At 36.0% G+C, this 22,362-nt stretch overlaps 1 protein-coding gene across 1 annotated transcript; it reads left to right on the top strand.

Moving 5' to 3' along the window:
- Positions 1 to 55: 55 nt before the first annotated feature.
- On the top strand, positions 56 to 22,080 carry LOC149425776 (uncharacterized). The gene is made up of 4 exons (XM_089646198.1): positions 56 to 567; positions 2,067 to 2,296; positions 20,572 to 20,912; positions 21,177 to 22,080. Exons 1-4 carry the CDS (start codon positions 56 to 58, stop codon positions 21,978 to 21,980), a joined length of 1,887 nt encoding a protein of 628 aa, XP_089502324.1. The 3' UTR covers positions 21,981 to 22,080.
- The last annotated feature ends 282 nt before the right edge of the window (positions 22,081 to 22,362 follow it).

Genomic DNA, 22,362 nt, shown 5'->3' with positions numbered 1-22,362 from the left:
CGTGGGACTCTTGATGAAGGGTATGCTCAGTCGTGCCAGAAACCCTACCATCAGAATGGGAGGCTCCACTATTCGTTTTGTTGAAAGTACCAGGTATTTAGGCGTCACTTTAGATAGATCTTCTTCGTTCCTACCGCACATCAAAAGCGTATCTAGCAGGGCCCAGGCCCTATTCTTGAAATTGAGAAGGCTCTCAACGGCTGAGTGGGGATTGCGGACTCCGGCACTTCGCCTCATATATAGGGGTGTTTACGTGACGCATGTCTCGTATGCCGCTTCTGTGTGGAAGAACCGGCTGGATAATGCATTGATCCACTTGGCCCTCAAGCGGGGCCAACGGACTCCCCTTTTGGCGCTTTCGGGCGCATATAGGACTGTGGCTAACGATGCATTACCGGTTCTGGCTGGTACACTGCCGATTGACTTGGAAATTAGGGATGTTTTGACAAAAAAGGCATTGACAAGAGATAAGGCCGCTGTTCACCTGGGAGTCGAACTGACACCCGGTGGAGCGGTGTCCCTTCCTGGCTTATTGAAAGCCATGCAAGATAGAACGCTGAGTGTATGGCAAGAGCGATGGGATAGGTCGACGAAGGGTAGATTGACTTTCTCTTTCTTCCCTTCAGTCAAAAGCAGAATGGAAGGGGCGCACATAAAACTGGATCACTATATGACGCAATTGGTGTCCGGTCATGGGGAGCTCAGGGGGCGGCTAAATAGTCTCGCCTTGTCTCCTCATCCAAACTGTTCATGTGGTGACACTAACCAGACAGCCGAGCACATTCTGTGGCACTGCGAGTTGACAAAGGATACCCGAGAGGAAATATTGGATGGCTTGAGAAGGATTACAAGACCGGCATAGAATGCCGATCTCGTGTTGAACAGAGAGAATTTTGAATGCTTCAAAAAGTTTGTAAAGTCCTGGGTAGAGAGATAGCCTGTGCTTAGAGTTGCTGATTTAGATTAAAATCATCTTTGTTTCAGGTGCCAAGCGTATTATTCCTGTCACTCCACGGTTACTCCTCTATAACAACTTTAATATTGTTTATTCGCGATTGCTTTGTGTTTTATTTTTATATACTCATTGGTTTTACTTTCTATGTTTTATGGCATGATCGCAATGCATTTACTATGTTATTTGTTTGTTTTATTATTTCTTATTCATTTATTGTGTTTATTGGCTTTCTACACCGTTTTTGCCCGGTCTTTACACTGTTTTTTTTATGCTCATTCTTCCTTTTACTTTTGAATTTGGGCCTTATTTATTTATTAGGAACGCGTTGATAATGATAACACTGTTTCTTTTTATGTTTTAGCTCTTTAATACTATGTTAATATTTTTTCCCTTCTTTTTTTTCTATTATGAACGGTCAATTTGTTGTTGATCACAACTTATTTTCTACGTTTGTTATTTGCCTTTTTATTTGTTACTAACAAATTGGTTTATGAATAGGTTGTCGAACTGAACTCTATCGTACTGTGTTGTTCATTTCCCCACCATGGGGGCAGATAGACCCTGTTTCTGCATCCAGTAAGGTGACATTAATCCGGTGCGGCTATCCCACGAACCACGGGTGCCTCCCCCGGCATCATGAGCGGGCCTGGGGAATGTTTGCGCGAGCCCGGTCCCCTTCCGTCCTGCCTCCGGTGACCTGAGGCTCACTTCATTTCCTAGGGTCTTTGGGAGTATCTCCCCCCCCTCATTTACATTTTTTCGAAGGTACTCTCGGAAAACTGGCTAAGGGACGCGTGTGCTTGGGATCGTTGTGGCCAGGCTGCTTGCCACGCTCATTCTTGCCGGGACTGCCCCGTGATAGTGGGGTAAACTGCCCTCGATACGCGGCTTGTATATTTTTATGTTACAAACAATCATGCATGCAGGGACATTGGAGGGTCTAGAATCGTTTTAAAATAAATTTAGCTTCTTTTTACAAAAAAATTAGAGTCCTGACGTGTGCGGCTAAGGAGGTTAAACAATCAGCTTCCTCACACAGCCGTCGGGAAAGGGTGGGTCCCCTCCAATGCACGGACTACAATTAATTATGGACTCCTTGGGATCACCTCAGCGCTCTGGCCCTGGTCATCGTTCCAGACCAGCGCTGGGTCCAGTCGCTACCAACGCGGTGTCGACTCACTGGCCCGCTCCTCGATCACATCATCGCCGTCATCGCCGTCTACACCTGGTGTAGATTAAATGCTGTGACGCAACACAAACATCATCTTTCATTGTCTCTTCACCAGATTCCCAAAAGTCAAATAGATAATTGGAATATAATGAAGACCATGAATGTGACTGGTAATAATTTCTGGCATTAACCATCTGAGCATTAAACGTTATATATTATATGACTGTGCCATACAGGGTGATACAAACTGTTATGATGAAGTTACGCAAAAATACTTGATTGACACACTGTTAATCAAACACCAAGCAAATTAATTTTTTTCTTTTCGCGAAGTTGTCTATGGATTTTTTGGGCGATTAACACTTTGGACGGCGGAAGCAAATTTCGGCACTCTCGCCGGAAAACAAGAGGGGCGAACTTGTTTTCAGAGGACAATTGTTCATTTTTCACCAGTGGAACTGACGTCTTCCGGATTTACACAGGCGGTTGGACTTCTCATCATTAAGTGGGTTGTATCAGGCAGTCCATTGGCTGCTGGACCGACGCCACGATCCGTAACATACTACATCCATGCCCTGCATATTTACTAGTTATGTAGCTTACCAAGGTCGATCGGTCGGTCGTTAAAGGGGTGAGTCTTGTATGGTATTGCATTGTTTTGTAATAAGTTTATAATTTTCAATGTTGTACCTAGTCATATTAAATATATTGATTATTCTTTCTAAAATAAACTTGCTGGTTGTTTATTTGTTAAATAGAATACAGCTTCTTATCACCGTAGATAAGGATATCTAGGTTTGTAGTGCTCATGGGCCTGGTATAGAATCTCATGTTCATTCTTCCGTGGGCATATTCTTCCCCTCCAGAATTTTGCGCACTACGTCTTCAGTAGTAAAGTCCACGGACGTATTTGTGACATTCCCTTCGGCTAAAGCTAGCACTTTAAAATCTAGACCGTCCCTGAGATTTACACTGCAAACCTGTGCAATGCCTGTCTCATAATCGCACATTTCCCCCAGATAAGGAAATTGGCGACCATGCTGCTCTTTGCAAAGGCGATTAAAAACAGAACCTAGCCGAATAATTACCAACCGATTAGTCTACCATCTGCATTGAGCAAGGTAATTGAAGAGATTTATTTATTTCATTTAAACGCCCTTAGGGCTTTTACATACAATGCAATTTATATAAAATACAATAAAAAAAGAGTTTATATAATATATAAGAATATAAAGATTACATAAAATATAAGATTTTACAATACATAGGTTAACAAAATATAGGTAACATGAAACATGAGAGTTTACAAAACGTAGGGAATATGAGTTTAAATTTTGAGACTGATTGGCAGCGGTAAACATCGATTGAACCATACTTATTACCAAGTCTGTGTAATCTTTGAATAGGGAAGTTTACGAAATAATTTTTAACAAATTTCGGAACATTATACAGGGCGTTCAGTCGAGTGTCCGTTGTAGGTACTCACAGCGAAATAACACTTGTTAAATCAATGGCGTCCAGTCTGCCATTCGATATTTTTAATAGACATACCATATCAGTCACCGTGTGTCTTGATGATAAGTCTGTTAAATTTAGCAAGTTCATGTTATAGATGTTCACCGAAGGAAGGGTGCATGGGTTTGCTGCTTTGATGCGCCACAGAATAGCCAGGACGAGTCAGCGCTACCAGAGATCGGACAACACTATTTTCCAGGCAGTTGCCCAGTGGCAGGGAGCGCTTCTATACCAGAGATGGAGAATTTCACTCAAGCCACCATAAAGTCCTAATGTGCTCATCAATGTATTCATTTTTTTATATTTTTATTTATTTCTATATTGATTTTTTTATGTATTAACTTAAATGTAAACTTTTATGAAAGGCAGAACATTGCACACACCGCTCTGTCCAGCTGAAATAAACATTATTATTAAAAAATAAATATATACTTAATTATACTCTACAGGCATGTTCCATACCACGACGACAACAAGACTTTGCCAGACGAGCAGTTTAGCTTCAGAAAGAGGAACTCCACAACTCACCAACTCACCAGAGTAGCGGAATTCATCTCAAGAAAGTTCAACGAATACCGCTTCACAGCCGCTGCGCTCCTACATCTAGAGAACGCATTCGACACCGTTTCGATAGACTGGCTCGTGCACAAGTATCACCACACCAACACGCCAATATACCTAACGAAACTGGCACAGAAATACCTAAAGAATAGATCCTTCACGGTTTTCATCAGGAACTTGCTATCATCAACGCGTGAGATTCCAAAAGGCGTGTCACAAGAAAGTCTGCTGGGACCTTTCCTCTTCATCCTTTTCACATATGACATTCCCCGAGACGAGAGATGCAACCTGCTTATTTATGCAGATGACGTCAAACTCTACGTTTCCTCGCTGTGCACCAAATTTTTCCCTACCGAGAAAACACAAGGCCTCTAAGTCCTTTAGCCAGGTAACATTTTGAACACCCATATGAGGTAAAAATTGGGAGGTGCAATGACGCCGTTCTATTTGTATAAAGAACATTAACTTTAAATTCAGCAACTTTAAATGATTCACCACTTCATAGAGTATAAGAATCTGTAAAATGAAAAAAAAAATGTTTTATTGGTATCTACAAATTGATATTACACGCCAATATCTCTAAAGCTATGCTTCAGCACCTGCCGATTATAATTACAAGCTAATGACTCCGATCCTAAAACTGATCTGTAAAATTACTGACCCAGAGTGACCAATATCTCTAGCATCAGAGAGACTTTTCTTAACCAACCAACTACTTTAACTCATTTATTTAAATAGAAGATGGAATTTAAATCTAGAGTCTAGATATTTCTCAGACAAAAATGATGATTTGCTCTAAATCTGTTTGAAGATAGCCTTACTGGACAGTTTCGGCGGGACGAAAACTTGGCGGGCTGAACTTCCTCCCTCTTTGTTGTCTGCTTCAGGAATATCAAAAAAAACTTGTCTTGCATTAGCATGCCTTTTGTGGCTAGATATGCCTCTAGATTTTTCATCGTCAATAACAGTGTCCAATCTTACATAGCTCTAAAGAAAATTTGATTCTTTGTTAGACCCTAAAATCTTGCTGGCTCTTTCTTTAGCTATATCTGTCGGCATTTTGAGGGTCGGAAATACACCACACAATAACAAATTATCAGCAAACTCTTCGCAAAAAATAAACTAAGAATCAATTAACACCACCGCCTTTAAAGTTTTCATGCATCGTAAAAACAACACTTTTAATGAATGATGTCGCTAGATAAATAGATAAACCGTCTATTACACCACCTTCCATGCCACAAATATCGCTTGTCCATAAAATATAACCCTAATAATCACTTAATATTAAAAAACAATACAATCATTTGACACTCCCCAATAAAATTCGTACGATCCTATTGTTATTACCGCACGCTAGGTAGATGAACTCAACACGAACAATCTGAACAAGTTGATTTTTTGTATCATTATCTCCACACAGGAGGACCTGCGGCTTACATCAGAACCAAATTGGAATCTCTGGAGATGGTGTGTCTATAAAGAAAACAACTATAGATTTAACTATTCTTCCTTCCTAAGCGACGATTTTGCTACTCCTATATCTTTTCGTAAGACCGGGACTATCATAAGACTCTCCGGGATAAATTTAACTTGAGACATATTCGAAGTATGTGTAGTGTTTGCTTTAATACATTATTCCGTTGGCACTTCGGATAGCGTAGTTCGATGGGTAGGTACAGACTTACGTAATGTACTTGCGATCTGGGTAAAACAAGGAGGCTGTTCGTCTCACATTCTCTTAAATGTGAATACGGATGATTTGTTAACCCTTTTATATGAACCCAAAGAGTGTGCTATCCTGACATCTAATATAATTTAGCATGAATTATGCATACGGCACTATTCTGCTATATTCCCGTCAATCAAATACCAATTTTAACATTGTAACAAATAAATAGCGTGGCGTATAAACTAATACCTATTTAAAATTAAACCACCTCAAAGATTTCTAACGGTATTTCCGTAAAATCCGCTGTTAAATACATTACACTGGGAAAGTAGTTAGGTACCGACTAAATAGTATCCTTAAATAGGCTAATCTTTTTAACAAACGTTTATTTAAGACATAGCAACCCAAAAATGTTGCTATTTTCACATCTTACGACTGGTTGTTTAATAGAATTTGAACAACTCATCAAATTTCGATGTTGAAGTTCTGTGAAGGTTATATGAAAGTTCTGTTATTACTTTATTATTTGCTACTTTTTTTCACAAAACTGAAATGATAATAAAACTTAAAAACTCCGAATTTCGATGAATTTTTCAAATTTTGTGAAACAACCGTCCTAAATTCATTCGTCTTGTAATTTGATTTAACTAATATTTTCATTCATCCTTATGGATTTCCCGATGGTGACATCAATTACGATTCACTATTACAATCAATGCGACTCTATTAGAGTTAAAAGATTTTTATAGTTAAACTGTTTTTATTTTTTAATAAATAACTTTGTATACACACCAGTATTTAATCAACATGTATCAAAACCAATAGTTTCTTCATCAACATTTATGTGTAATGATAAATTAACAAATATTAGAGTAGAAAAACAAGTATGGACAAATAATTACTTGTATACAAAAGTATTACAGTGAGCGGTGATTAATTAGTTGTCACTATAAAAAATAAATTATGATAATTAAATCAAAATTAATATAAAACTGGTAATTATTGAATTCATCTATCTATCACAAACACATAAATCAAAGTAACTTAGACTTCTAAATAATAACAAAAATTATCACAGTAATAAAAAACTTGCTCAGAAATCATAATATTACTGATGTGTGTTTTTGGGAAATCTTTCATACCTTTATACATGTATAGCTAATTTATATCTTTCATTAATTCCATCCATTTTTTAGTTCGTATTATATGCTTTGTATTATGTTATGGTTAGTATAATAGTCTGTAAACAAAAGCAATAAATAAATTAATTATAAAAAATAATTTTAAGGGTCTGTAGTTATCTTGATGTACAAAAATAAAAGTCTCGATTTATTCAGTTGGGGCGTTTATTTAAGAATGCACAAATATCAATTACTACGCACAACAACGCGTTTATTTTACGGGATAAATACGAGTAGGCACTATATTATTTTGGAGTGGAATGCAAGCGATATCTGGGTCAAGGTTACGAGCGCGCGAGCTAGTTGACTGAATACTGCATACTCGCTGCGTCGGGCCTATTTATATAGCCCAGCGGTGGCGGTAGTAATTACGCGAGACCGCTGGTAAACTAGAGACAACTCGCTCAGTCTCGATATTACTAGTTACTACTTCTGATACTTCCGACTAGACTAGACTACTACTTCTGATTCTTCCGTTGGCGCTAGAATTATGCCTAGGCAACAGGCTAGAACCTTCTAGCATAATGTACTAGTCCAACTCGCAAAGTATTATCGTAGGTAGCTCTAGATGTCGGTAGCCCGTAGACAGGTAGCTCGTATTGTTCACCTTGCGCAATTAATTGCGCCTATCAAAGTGTCTCAAAATTTCGAAGCCCATGCATTTTAAACCGGTCGGCTTTCTGAAACACTAAAGCAGTATCGATCGCTACAAGTCTATTTAAAAAATTGTTATTGGTAATATTTAATTGACTATTAACGCGTTTTCTAATTTTTTAAATCTTTCGTACTTGCATATTTATTTATTTATTTTAGGAACATAAACAGTCTTAGTAATATAATGTACATAAGAGAATAACAAAAAATAGACCAATTATTAATGTTCACAGATATATATATAGAAACATAAAACTAACCTGTAAACGATAAACCTATAATATGCCTACCATAAACAGCAATATATAAAAGTGATTTTAACTATACTTAAATAGACTTGGGTTGGAACGGGAAAGGGGAGGAGAGGGATGAGGAAAAGTTGCCACGCAAGTAATATTAAAATATTAGGTACAATCATTTTAACAGTGGTTAATATGAGTTAGAATGTGATACAATGAAATTCTGTAGTGATATAAATTAACAATAACTGGTTTGACTCCCCTTAATTGCTTTCGTTAATAAATTATCATGAACCTGGTAGACCAACTCAACTCAAATCACCTTATTATTGCAGCAATACTGGCACTAATGCAGAACAAAATTCAATCATGTATTGCAGGCACAGATTAGGTAGTGAATATACTAATATCCATCGTGCCGGAAGAATTTTATAGTATAAAGGATGTTTTAATATAAAATAGTGTGATAATATCAATAGATGAGCATACTTCATTCAATAAATTTAATTTTATTTTAATGTTGATTAAATTACATTAACTTAATTAACCTTTATAATATTATTAATAATTATAACTTGATTATTAACACTATTTTTATACTAGCTTTTTGTACCCACCTTTATATATAATTTAAAACTTTTTGTACTTAAGCTTACACTTTTTTGTTATTTTATACGTTCTTCTTTTTACACCTTATACTTGTAATGTGACCTATTGAAAGAATTGTACTATGACAAAATGGCTTACAATTCTAGGAAGATTGATCTAATAAATGAGAAAAAAACGGCATTCTGAAAGGTTCCATCGTATTGCTATCAGACAAAAAGAATCCAGAAAGAATGATACCTTCGTTAAATATCGCAAAACTTCGTTAAAGTTCACGTAAAAGCACAACGTTAATGCACTTGTCAGGCAATAAAGACATTGCATTATGCAGAAAAGCATTGGTACGAGTATTTCTCTAATATGATTGCTCGCAGATTCTACAAATGCAATGAGAGCAAATAAAATATCTTATGCATTGCTTTCTCCGTATACAAATATTTGTGCTTGCCAGGCACTGTACCATTACAGAAGAAGTTCATTGGATCGCCCCCGAGTCTAATATGAAAACGCATCCCCCATCACGTTTGTATATAGAAGGCTCTGCAGCTTCTCGACAATCTCCGCAGGGAGATGTTTGCATGGATTCATTGGATTGCACATTCTGCAACATGTATAACAGATTTCCAGGGAAACTTTGGCAACCCTAATTGAAGCAGAATGTAGGAATAAGGAGAAGAGGATCTTTTGGATCTACCTGGATAATCACTTGCTCAGATATTCAAACATTTCAAATAAATTATTTGTTTTTTTTTCTGAAAGCGTTGTCTAACTAATTATTTTTGATTGTAAACAAAATGATCTTTGTTTATCTACTGTGCAGTCTACCAAGGACCTTTGTGTTACTTTGGATTACAAGCCGTCTTTCCGTGAACACATTAATAACATGGTTAATAAATCTCTTAAGTTACTTGGCTTCATCAATAGAATTACTTCTGACTTCAATAATATAATTACCCTAAAAACTCTTCAGTGTTCGCTGGTTCACCCTAATCTAGAATATCCCTGCTTTATTTTGTCTCCATTCTATAATGTTCACATTAATCACATCGAATCCGTATAGCATCGCGTCTTAAGGGGAATTGCTTGGATGTTAGGGCTATAAACAGGCAATTGCTCATATGATAAACTCGAAGTAAAATTAAATCTTTCTTCTTCAGAAGAACGTAGGAACGACTTTGATCTTATCGGCATTTTCAAAATTATTAACAGTATGATTGACTCACCTACTTTCAATATCGTTTCCCGTAGACTCAGAAATAATGATTTGCTTTTCCTCAATCAACACTCCACAAATTATGGATACCATTCACCAATGTCTAGAATGGCAAGACTTGTCAACTCAAGATAGGACCTTGATAGGAGTCATTACGGAAGTAATATTTTATATTGATATGGAAGTAGTCGTGAATTGCAACAAAACCTTGTTACTGTTATGACTTGACATTATTTTTATTGTTGGTGTGTCCTATTTTTGTAAAGCAATAATTTTTTAATCACCTTTATTGTTTTCTCCTTGTATTTACTTCGTGTAATATGTTGTAATTGGACATGGTACGTTGGTAAAAAAATAAATAACGGTTAGATTATGCCTTCAGAAGGCGGAACAGCTAACACACAAAATAATAAAATACAGAGCATGTTTCTAAATAAACTGTTTTCATAAATACATTTAATAATAATATAGTCAAAATAACTTCTTTGAAACATAATCAGGTAGAAATGCTAAGAACTTTTTTCCGTAGGAAAGCTCATAGTTTAGAAATGCACAAAATAATTTGCAAGGCAGATAGAAATATTACACCTTTAAATTTATACGATGAGAATACCAACATTTTTATAAATGCCAACCAGGAATTATTAGATTCCTGGTTGAATAAAATTTTACACGCAAAACACTTCAATTATCTCAACCAAACGTTTGTTGACAAAATTTCGTCAAACAAATGCTTGAGTATTGGAGAGTTGAGCGCAGAAATAGAAGGATTTATGCTTGCCATTCAGGATAGAGTCATTAATACTAAAAATTATAGAAAGCATATAATCAAAGATACAAATCAAATTGATGATTTGTGTAGAAAATGTTTGGCTCTTCCGGAAACTATAGAACATATTATATCGGGATGTTCTATATTAGCACCGTCCGAGTATACATTTAGGCACAATCAAGTTTTAAAAATAATTCACCAAAATTTGGTAATTAAACATAACTTGATTGACTGCCGTAATGTAGTACCATATTATGAATACGAACCAAATTCATTTTTAGAAAACGAATTTTATAAAATATATTATGATAAAACTATACTAACAGACCGAGCGATTAGTCATAATAGACCCGATATAGTTTTACATGACAAAATTAAAAAAATAACTTTTATCATTGATGTCGCTATTCCAAATTCCTGTAATATTCAAAAATTTGTTAGTTTAAAATAAGAAAATACACAGATTTAGGAAATGAAATAAAAAGAATTTGGCATTCTCAGACTATAAAAATATTACCATTCGTTATTTCGGCTACTGGCATTATACCTAGCTCTCTAATTAAAAATTTAGGCGTATTAGATCTATCAAAAAAATTATATATAAAGATGCAAAAGTCGGTCATTTTGAATACATGTAGGATAACAAAAGATTTTTTAAATATTTATGTTGAGGGATCAGTAGGATTTATAGGCCCTGTTAGAAGTTCTACCGAGCCGAACCCTCTGATATGAAAATATCTGGAGTCGGTGAATTATTTTCCCATTTGATCTCTGGTGAGTTGACGTGTTGTTCTTGTATTGTTTTGTATTTATTTTGCTTATATAATGCACTTACATAATGTTGATTGACTAGATGATCATTTGTGGAAAAGTGAGTGGAAGGGTTAAGTTTTTCCTTTGGGGAAGATTTAACCCGGACAACTAAATCGGATACTAAAAAAAAAATATACAATAGAAAAATTAAAATTTGAAATGGAGAATTATAAATTAAACTTAATTACACTGAATTTATTTCAAATTGCAACTAGAAATAACTAGAGGCTATTTGAACGAGGTGCAGATTAACCACGTGATTTATTTTTAAATATTTTATTTGGGAAAATTCCAAAATTTGAATAAATTCCCTTCCGTCAATCTGTTGGACGACATATTTATTTATTTACAAACTTGGGTCTTTCACATAAAATAATATTCAATTACATTAGTGTATTAAAATTTATATGGTAAAATGAAGAAAAAAATTATATTCAGTTACGTGAATGGGACATGCAATACAATTGAACCATATTGGCACTATAGCAAACAATATTATTATAAAATAAGATAGGAACAAAACAAATCAACGTAATACTCGTAGGTATTACAAATAAAAAGGGAAAAGTATGGATACCTTCCTACTTTACAAAAGATAGGTATTTGGACTGGGGAATGAATGAAATCGTTTATTTTCGATGAATAAACAAAGAACATTTCTGGAAATCCCATGTTACGATTACAAACTCGTAAGAAAAGAAGCCATTCCGTATATATGCGATGCGCGGATCTAGTGTATTGGATAGACAGGCGGTTGAATTTGCCTCTAAAACAAATTTTCAAACCGTTTCACATAAAATATTTGAATGATAAAGTACTGATTTTATTAATCTTAAATTATTAATCTTAATCACATCCATATGTATTATATATGTATTTGAATGATAAAGTACTGATTTTATTAATCTTAAATTATTAATCTTAATCACATCCATATGTATCTGTATCTGTATTGTTGTTCGAATTCGTCGGAATCAGAGCAAACCCACGTTATTAAAGTCGCGTGTCGCCATAAGTCAGGAGCATACGTTGAGCAATTAAATAATTTTTATAAGAGTACAAAAACGATAAGATCCGAGGTAAGTCGGAATCAAGTAATATTATAAAAATAAAATAAAAATTCTGCGGGTAGTATAGTTTGAAATCGATGAACCTCAAAATTTTGTGTTGAGTTCTCTCAATTCTGATTTATTTTGTGTGCAAAATATTTGAAAAACATATTCCCGCATCAATATTTGAAAAAAAACGTATTTAAATGATTTAAATTTTTACATTATAATGATTGACTTCCGACGAAAAGAGTGAATTGAGAGTTTTAAATACGTTCGTGTTCCAGAAACCGTTCGCCTTTTACTTCTTACCTTTAAAATGACAACGAAAAATAACATAATTTTAATTTATTTGAAGAAAATCTTACTTCGTAAATAAAAATCGCAAAATCCATGCAAAGTTTTTATCGTTGGAATGTAAAAGCTACAACCATTTTACGTATTTTTTAACTATGTGAATGCTCTTTGTTCATATCACCGGAAATAAAATGTAATAAGTTCTAATGGTCGAGTATTATCAAATAATGTAGAGCTTTGCCGGAACAGCCCGCCTGTGCTAAATTAGCGTCAGTGTGAGCGGGGCGAGCAATAAAGGGAGATTATAAATACATATAGGCGGCAGCAAAGCGCGCTATAGAAAGTCGTAAAAACTGGAAAATTGTAAATATTAAGATTCCCTCTCGTATGTTGCTTTCAATGGTTTCAGGTTTGCAGGTCGCGAGTAATGAAACAGAACGATGGATGAGAGAAGGGAAATGAACTATAGTGAATAATATGCTAGTAAGTTTTTTTTTAATATCACTCCTCATTGTTAATGACACGCTTGCGAAGCAAAATGTTGTAATGGTGCATTATTGAAATGAGTCACATTATTAATGTAATACACTCTGAAACAGTTTATCAACAATATGTCAAACAAGAAAAAAATTAAAATTAAAAGTTGAATTATAAAGCATGATGCTTCGATAATGATACTACTAAATATTGGAACAATATTAATGGGGAAGCATCCCCAAAATTGATTTGAAGAAAATTTGATTTGATTGCATCCGAATATCGCACTCTGAACTATTGATAAAAATTGTAGCAGAATGTGAACAATTCACCAAAGAACCTTCACAAAACATGAAAATCAACTTTGAAATTCAATAAATTGTTCAAATTTTGTGAAACAACCCGTCCTCAGTATTTATATAAAAATGAATGAGTCTTTCATTATCTCTTAAACCACACAACAATATTTATATGTTTATATTAAGAGTTACGAAATTAGGTATTTCCTTTTATAGTACCTTCTATTAAATTAATACGTACAGCCTCACAATAAGGAATTTGAGTGAAAAATATTACATACATGTTTTATTATATAGCTGTAGCGGTAGAAGGTTCGGGAACGTTCATACTTACAACTGGCTTCGCTTTAGAACATACTAGTGAAACATCGTATGTACGGCGCATTTACCTACTCGCGATTTGTTGGTTTGTTCTCGAACGCAAAACGGCTACGTCAAGGTTCGTACGACAAGGTCAGTCAGTCAACAATTAGCAGCTAAACATGAGTACCCACTACGAGCGCTCGCCACAACTGAATGAAGCGCCGCGTTCCACTCCTATCTCTATCTCTACGGATCAACTACGCTCGGCGTCGCCCGACCTTAAGAGCGGGAGCACACAGAGAGCGGTCAGAGTTCTGCGTTCTAGTGACCGTTGACCGCTCAAGAGTTCCAAAGCACACAAGCGGCGTTCAAATTCTCGCGTTCTAGTTTCGTTTGGGTCTTTGCATATGCAACATGTCACTAGAAAGTTCATCATCCGATGAAGAATTATTGCTCTTGTAGAGCTTAGCAGCTTCTAAAAAGAAAAGGAAGTATTGGGTGCACCCAATCTACACAACGCGAGAAGAACAAGGCGAATTTACTATTATTTTTCAGGATTTACTTAAAGATGAACAACGATTCTATATTTATTTTCGAATGTCGAATAATAGTTTTAATGAATTGTATAACATCATACAACCCGATATCGAAAAACAAAATACTAACTGGAGGAACTGTGTTTCATCAAAAGAAAGGCTGGCTGTATTTTTAAGGTATGTATTTATTTATTTAGTATAAGAAAAGACATTAGAATATTTATAAATAATAACAAAATATACGAATAAATAATTTACATCACTTAAATCGTATAATAAACTCCTTTTCCTAACTAATTCGATGAACTTTTCCGTGTTTGTAACCTCAGACATCGCGGCGTTCTGGCGTTCTCTGCCTCGGCGGGAAAAGAACTCTTAGAACGCGACGTTCCGTTTTGACCGCCGCGGTCTGACTGCCCGCTGTGTGCGTTGTTGTTATAGTATCAGTACATTCTAATGAACGCCAAACGCGGAACTCCGAACTCGGAACTCCTGACCGCTCTCTGTGTGCTCCCGCTCTAAATGAGAGGCTACGGATAATCATTGATTCCGCAGGATTACAACCGCACTTTGGCCTTGTGATATTTTCCCTGGCCTGCGCCAACCAAGCGCCTAGGCCCTGCCACATCTTCGCCCGCCTGAATGTCCCGCAACATCTACCGACCAGGTCAACCCTACCTTCGGCTCTCACTTCACACTGGAGTAGCTCAACGTCATCCCCGGGACTGAACACCATCTACAAATCCAGTCTCCATCAACGCGGTGTCGAGCCACCGACTTCATCGCCTCAACCACCTCACCACTTTTAGGGGCGATCTTCGACCTGAGGGATTTGCCGCTGACTACATACATCGACGTGCTGTCGATTTTCGACCCGGGAATTCACCGTCGACCACTCCACGAACTGTCTGGAATCATCTGACTCAATAAACGTTGTGACCTCAGAACCTCTTTCATTCGTCGCCAATGACGCCATGTGATTGGTTGGCGTGTGGTGACGGCTACGGGTTAGCCGGCCGCTTGTATTAAGGATGCAAACAATGTTGTTGACATATTATTTCAAAATAATTCACGTTTTTTAGAAATCATGCTAAATATTTAAATTGGGTTTTTTTTATTTTCATACCGACTCGAGTAGGGCCTTAAGGCAAGACCAAACCGCCGCGATCATTTTGCGTCCGCGGTGGCGTGCACGGTGAGCGTCCTGTCTGCGTGCAGAACCGTTCACACCAAACTAGCGATCAGCTGGCGTCCGTGGCACTTGACGTTCGTGTCGGTTGTGTGATAGGTATAGCTCGGAGCGGGAACCATAAATAATCATAATCATATTTGGAGACGAATCTGAAGAAGAATTATTACTTCTAGCGGCTATTGCAGATGATGAAGATAGTAATGCACGGTATGATTGTGTCAGAATATTATATTTATTTATACTTAATATATGGGAAATTTTCAAATATTTTGTACAATATTTCGAATTATCTATTTTATAAAAATATCAACATATTAAGGGTATTTTTTACAGAAAACAATTCCTTGCATATTCTATGTTATTAAAATTACCAAGGGACCATACATTTTACGGTATTTTAAGAGAAATCTCAGTTTCTATGTGAGACGGCAGAAAATATTTGTCCAACGAGTGACCGACAGGAATAATCACTATGGACGTAGGTATGTCCTACTAGTTACTTTTAAGTAAATTTACACTGAGGGGGTTTTTCACCATCCTCCCAATAGCTTATCTACCCTAATAACGAATATTTTCGATTTACGATTTACGATTTACGGTTTATTTATTTATTAAGTTGGAGTTTATAATTCGGTAATCGAACCTATGTATAGTGGCTATATATTGGATAAGTTGGCCGATTTTTTTAACCACTGCAAGTATTTTATTTTTATTTTAATAATATTCGTTATTAGGGTAGATAAGCTATTGGGAAGATGGTGAAAAAGCCCCTGAAAAGTGTAAATTTACTTAAAAGACGGTTTGGTAAGATAAATAATTTTGACGGGTTGGTAGGATAAAATGAAACCCATAATGCAATTTTGTTAGAATTTATGTATATTTGAATAAACTATTTTTTAATGAATTTTAATTACAAGAGTTTCTTTCGATTTCAATATTTTAAATATCAGATTAATGGGGACAAAATTCTTAAGAATGGTTTACGCTTACATAAAACAAATTAATCGAACACATATATAATAATTACAACTTCTTTTGTACAAAATATAAACATAGGATAACAGAGGAATAAATACATGTAATTTATATGAAATATTTTAACTTTTATTTTATATCGATATTAATAAGTTGAACCATTTAGTCTAGCAATTATAAAGATTTGATTAACAACATAAAAAATATATACCCTTCTTTATATTAACAAATTTGAAGACGGAATTCACTATTGTGATCTGGGGACAATTCTTTTTCCATACATCTCGATATTAGTACTTTATTTTTTAGCACATTTTTATATCTAAATATAGAATGTTATTCATTTTTACAGTCATCATTATTTAGATAAAGAATGACAGTATTTTATTAAAAAAAACTCGATTGAGTAAATAATTTCATCAGATATTATTGATGCAAGGTTCGGGACAAGTGAAATATGTCAAAGACAAATATTTTGAAAATTGCCCATATTTATATTACAAAGGTATAGTGTTTTGTCCTCCACGCTAGGAGTTTGCCTGTTTTTAGTTAAAACATGTTTACGTCTGCTGTCTAATAATGAAAAGGGTAAAATGATTTATTTTTCAGGAAAAAGAATAGGATTTGGATCCATAACATAAATAAAACTAGAGAAACAGAGGGTGAATTCCATACCTTGCATCCGCAATTACTTCTAGATGAAGAGCATTTCTACACATATTATAGAATGACTATACAAAGTTTCAATGAACTTCTTGATATGATTAGGGATGGTATTAAGAAAGAGTACACCAATTATCGTTGCCCTATATCACCAGAAGAAAGACTTGCTATAACTTTGAGGTTAGTATGGGAACATATTTATTGATTTATTTGATTATTTAATTGTGCACAGATTATTAAAAAAAACACTCATTTTCAATCATTAATTAGGGCTGAAGTGACTAAAATAAGTTGCAGTATTTTCATTTGAAACATCAGATAAAGGATTTGGAGACCGTTCACGGTGGTGTTCCATCTCTCGATCTGCCATCAACTCTGCCAATTTAAATTTTACCATCGTTTGTCTCGCAGGAGAAAATTTTTTGATGTTTTTTGCATACCCTAGGCAAATTAGATCTATATCATCGTATTTGTTAGCTGAGCGGTTGTTAAGGTAACTTGTTACTCTATCTGTATGAGACTCACGATTCTCTGAATTACTTTGCCTGATCAATCTGTTGGGCCTGACAGTCGAACGAACAGAACCCCGATCAGTAAGCTGTGTATGTCCGTATGGTACTGAAGTTTCAGTCTCAAATGCATGTTCAATAGGCAAAACATCTAGGTTGTTGGATTCTTGAAGAGCGGTAGAATCTATTTGGTCAGATGGCTGGTCGAGGAATACGGCTTTAGGAGACTGGACTGATTCTTGTGGAGCGAGAAGTTCAACGTACCTGGCCTCGGAAGATGGTCCAAATAGTTCCTGTGGTGTAATCAAATCTTCGGAGTTATTTTGATGTGATACATTAGAATCAGTTGGGGTTAGTTGAAAATATGGCTTTAAAATAGTCATATGCTTTGCCCACGGCCAAGCTCTGTATCTGTCTAGGGTCTTAGCTTTTTGTCCTGTGTTTTTTCTGACCTTAAATGTTTAGTGTAGCAGTCTTTGAGACTCTTCCACCTACTTTTTACATTATCGCCTAAAACAAAAAATATATATATTTTATATTATTGTAGAAAGCAATCACTTTGTGTTTAATGCAGTATTAATTTGTACCCTGATGATGCTTAAGTAAAGCGAAACCGGTCGGTTCTTAAATTAATAAATATCGTGGTTTTAAAACAATTTTTTTTTTTTTTTATATATATTTTAACTTGTTACAGGTATCTAGCTACAGGAGATACTTATAAAACAATTGGGCACAGCAACAGAGTAGGATATTCTACCGTTAGTGCAAACATAAAAGAAGTTTGCAAAGAGATATGGGTAAAACTTCGACCCATATATATGCCTGAACCAACAAAAGAATGCTGGGAAGCATTTGTGGAAAATTTTAATTCTCAATGGGATTTTCCAAATTGCATGGGTGCTATTGATGGAAAACACGTAACGATAAAATGCCCGAAAAATTGTGGATCAGATTACTTTTGTTATTTGAAAAAGTTTTCAATCGTTTTGTTAGCCATTGTGGATGCAAATTATAAATTTATTGCTATAGATATTGGAGCATATGGTAAAAATAGTGACGGTCGTATTTTTGAGGAATCTGCTATCGGACGACGCTTAGAAGAAGGAACTAGGTATAAATGTTCCAGAAAATAGGCCACTGCCGGGAGGTCACACACGTATACCATGTGTACTTATTGGAGATGAAACTTTTGGATTAAGCTCAAGTCTGATGCGTCGATTTCCATACAGGCAATCAAGAGATAACCCGAGATTATCTAATTACAATTATAGATTATGTAAAGCAAGGCGTGTGGTGGAAAATGCTTTCGGCATATAGGCTCAAAAATGGCGATTTTTTTTTAGACCCTCGGAGGCAAAACCATCTACTATTACTTCGATAGTAAAAGCTTCATGTGTGTTACATAATTTTTTGAGGTCGAATAGCAGAAATGTGCATTACGATAATTTACTACCACCGTTGGATGAGAGCGCAAACGGTTTTCTCAATATGGAAAACAATAATCGTAGAAGTACAAACTATGCATTCAGTGTACGTGAACACTTTGTTAATTACTTTAATTCGTAAAAAATTAGGTTTTTTTTCTGTATTTGTATAATAAAACTGTTAATTAAATCTAATATATGTCCTATAAAAATAAATATATTTTTTCTAAAACTTACCACTTAATCCTAATAATTCTCCTATTTCTTTCCAAACTTGATACTTCTTTCTATTATTTTTATATTCTGGATGTGAAGTGTCATAAAGTAAACGACGCTTGCTAATTTCGTTGATAATTCTCTCTGTATTTGCATCCGACATCATGAGAAATACCACAAACTAGAGATAATTACGTTGCGTGCAGCGTGCAGATCCTGCAAGCAGCAACTGATCGCGGACGCGAGCGATCGCCGCGTCCAGACGCTGCACAGGACGCCGCGGCCAATCTGAGAACGCTTCGATGTAAACACGTTGCTACAAGTTCATACACAACATCTGATCGCCACCGTGCACGCCATCGCGGACGCAAAATGATCGCAGCGGTTTGGTCTTGCCTTTACTGAAAAAACCGAGGTACGTACGATTACGATTATTTTGGCAAGATTTGAAGAATGCAAACTTTTAAAATTATTTCAACTACAAAATCGGCATTTATAAATCTATTTAAGTTAGAAGGTGAACTTACACAAAACAAAAATGAAATTACTATTATGTATTAAATTGATTAATCGTATTTAAAATGGTGCTCAAAATTTTGAGAAACTCAAAAGAGTTTCGCAAGCTCAGTAGAATACGTTTTCACACGTAGCTACGGGTGGAACAAGAATGCTGTTTTAATAGTGTTTTTTCCGCAAATATAGATTATTTATCATTAATGATGTTTTAGGACACAGTTGATGTTGGGCTACCATTAACTTGAGTTTCGGTCCGATTCGAGCCGCGGTCAACAGTGGTTGTGTGTACCTTACTATTGCTGAGTGCCGTTCGCCCGTTCCTGCGCTGCGTACAGATAAGAGATTATTGTTACATTTTATTTAATATTGTTTATCGTTTACCTATTTGTTTGCATTCCTGCTTACGGCTAATCCGTTTTTGTTTGTACAGTCAATGAAATAGACTGCGTATTATTTTTTTAGTTTAATTTTTAAAAGTTAAGTTTTTTTTATATAATGGAGGAAGATGAAGACAGACCTCCCGACCCAGGGTCGATATTGGATTTTTCTGATTCGGAATCTAATACGAGCCAGGTTTCTATTACGCTCCCATCTCGTAAACGACGACCATCGCAAAGCCTTCACATTCCATCGAAAGTTAAATCTATACCGCCGGTTCAACAAACCTCGACTCCTAACGACCTTAACACCAATATTAACATCCAGCCAAGTACTTTAACTAGCGATAATGCAAAAAGTACTGAATTACTTTATCCTGCTTCAGCTTCCGGTCCATTTACCGTTAATGTTCAGAGAACTGAACAGGGAAAACTTATTCATCCTTTAGATTTTGGAAAATTTGTATTTGACTCAAAAAATAATAACCTTGGTATTGTTAACGGTTCAATTAAACCGGAAGGGCGATATAAATTATCTATCGAGTTTAACACTGCCGCTTCCGCAAATGGATTTGTAAAAAAAATTGACTCACTCTCAAATCATAAATATAAATCGTTCATCCCTACATTTAACCTTTCGAGAATGGGTCTTGTGCGAGGAATTCCCGCGGAGATCCCAGAGGCTGAAATTGTTGATGCTTTGAATAATTCTCACGGAACCCCGAAAGTATTAAAAGTACGGCTCGGTCTCATTAAAAGTATTAATGAGACCGGTCAGTGGTTGAGTGGGCATAGCGCTTGGGTCTCACCCGAGCGTCGCGTGTTCGATTCCTCGGCTGGCTAAGTCCTCCATCACAACACAAGCAACATTTTCGGCTTTCTGTGGTGGTAGTAGGAGATTTTCAAACATTGTTGGGTTATTCGTAACCTGGGAATGTTTGTCTTTCTTTAAAATTAATTATCTTATCTTTAACGTCGACTGAACTACAAGGATTCTACTGACGGAAACACGATCTGGAAACCTTCCCAGTCTGTTGTTGTTACATTTGAGGGACAATCCCTACCGTCTCGTGTGTTAATTTACTATACCTCGCTTCCCGTCGAAGTTTATAAATTTCCAACAATTCAATGTTTCAACTGCTGCCGGTTCGGACATTCGAAATCCGTATGCCGCTCCCCCCCACGTTGTTACTATTGCGGAGAAGCTCACCCATTTGATCAATGTCCGAAATCTTCCAATGATCCCATTTGCATTAACTGTTCGGGTGCACATACCGCGGTCAGTCTAGCCTGTCCGGAATTAACAAGACAGAAGAACATAAAACATAAAATGGCTACCGACAACATTTCGTACTTCCAGGCCTCAAAGTTAATCTCTCCTGCGAAAAAATCATTCGCAGAGATGACATCGTCCTCAGCTCCTTTCCAAACAACCACCTTTTTGAATTCAACGTCATGTTCTCACAGAGAAACCATTCTCAAGCCAGTCAAACCCAACCCAAAATATACACCTTACCTTGATAAAAAACAATTGAATAATATTTTGGCCAGCCCGAATGGGAATGCCAAATCCCAGACGCCCAATGGGTGTGCTATTAATGGTAATTCTTCCCCTCCTGCTCCCCCCGAAATAATGAATAATAATTCTTTTATACACACTTTAATTACCCTTTTAATTTCTATCCTTACAAACAACAATACTGTACCGTCCAACGCTGCCGATTACATTAAATCTTTATTATCCTGCCTCCCCAATGGCTTCGAAACTGAACAAAATCCTTCAGTGGAACAGTAGAAGCCTCTTCGCTAACAAATCTGACCTAATTCAATTACTCGACGAACACGACGTTTCAGTAGCCGCCATTTCTGAAACGTGGTTAAAACCCTCCTTTCACTTAAGAATTCCAGGTTATTATTGTCTCCGACACGACAGACCGGATGGTAAAGGCGGCTCGGCTCTGATAATCCAAAATTCTATCCCTTTTAAAGAAATTAATATTCATACTCCCTCCGACGATATCCAGATAATAGCAGCTGTCTTATCTGATATCACAATATTGTCAATATATATTCCTCCCTCTACGACTTTTATTGAAAATGAATGGGCACCAATCTTAAGCCAGATTTGTTCCCCTTATATGATCCTTGGAGATTTTAATGCACATTCCCCTTCTTGG

Source organism: Hesperophylax consimilis, chromosome 2 (genome assembly GCF_061612785.1).
Source record: "Hesperophylax consimilis isolate HC1 chromosome 2, BYU_Hcon_1.0, whole genome shotgun sequence".
Classification (NCBI taxonomy): Eukaryota; Metazoa; Arthropoda; class Insecta; order Trichoptera; family Limnephilidae; genus Hesperophylax; species Hesperophylax consimilis.
This window is presented reverse-complemented; position numbering and strand designations above follow the sequence as displayed.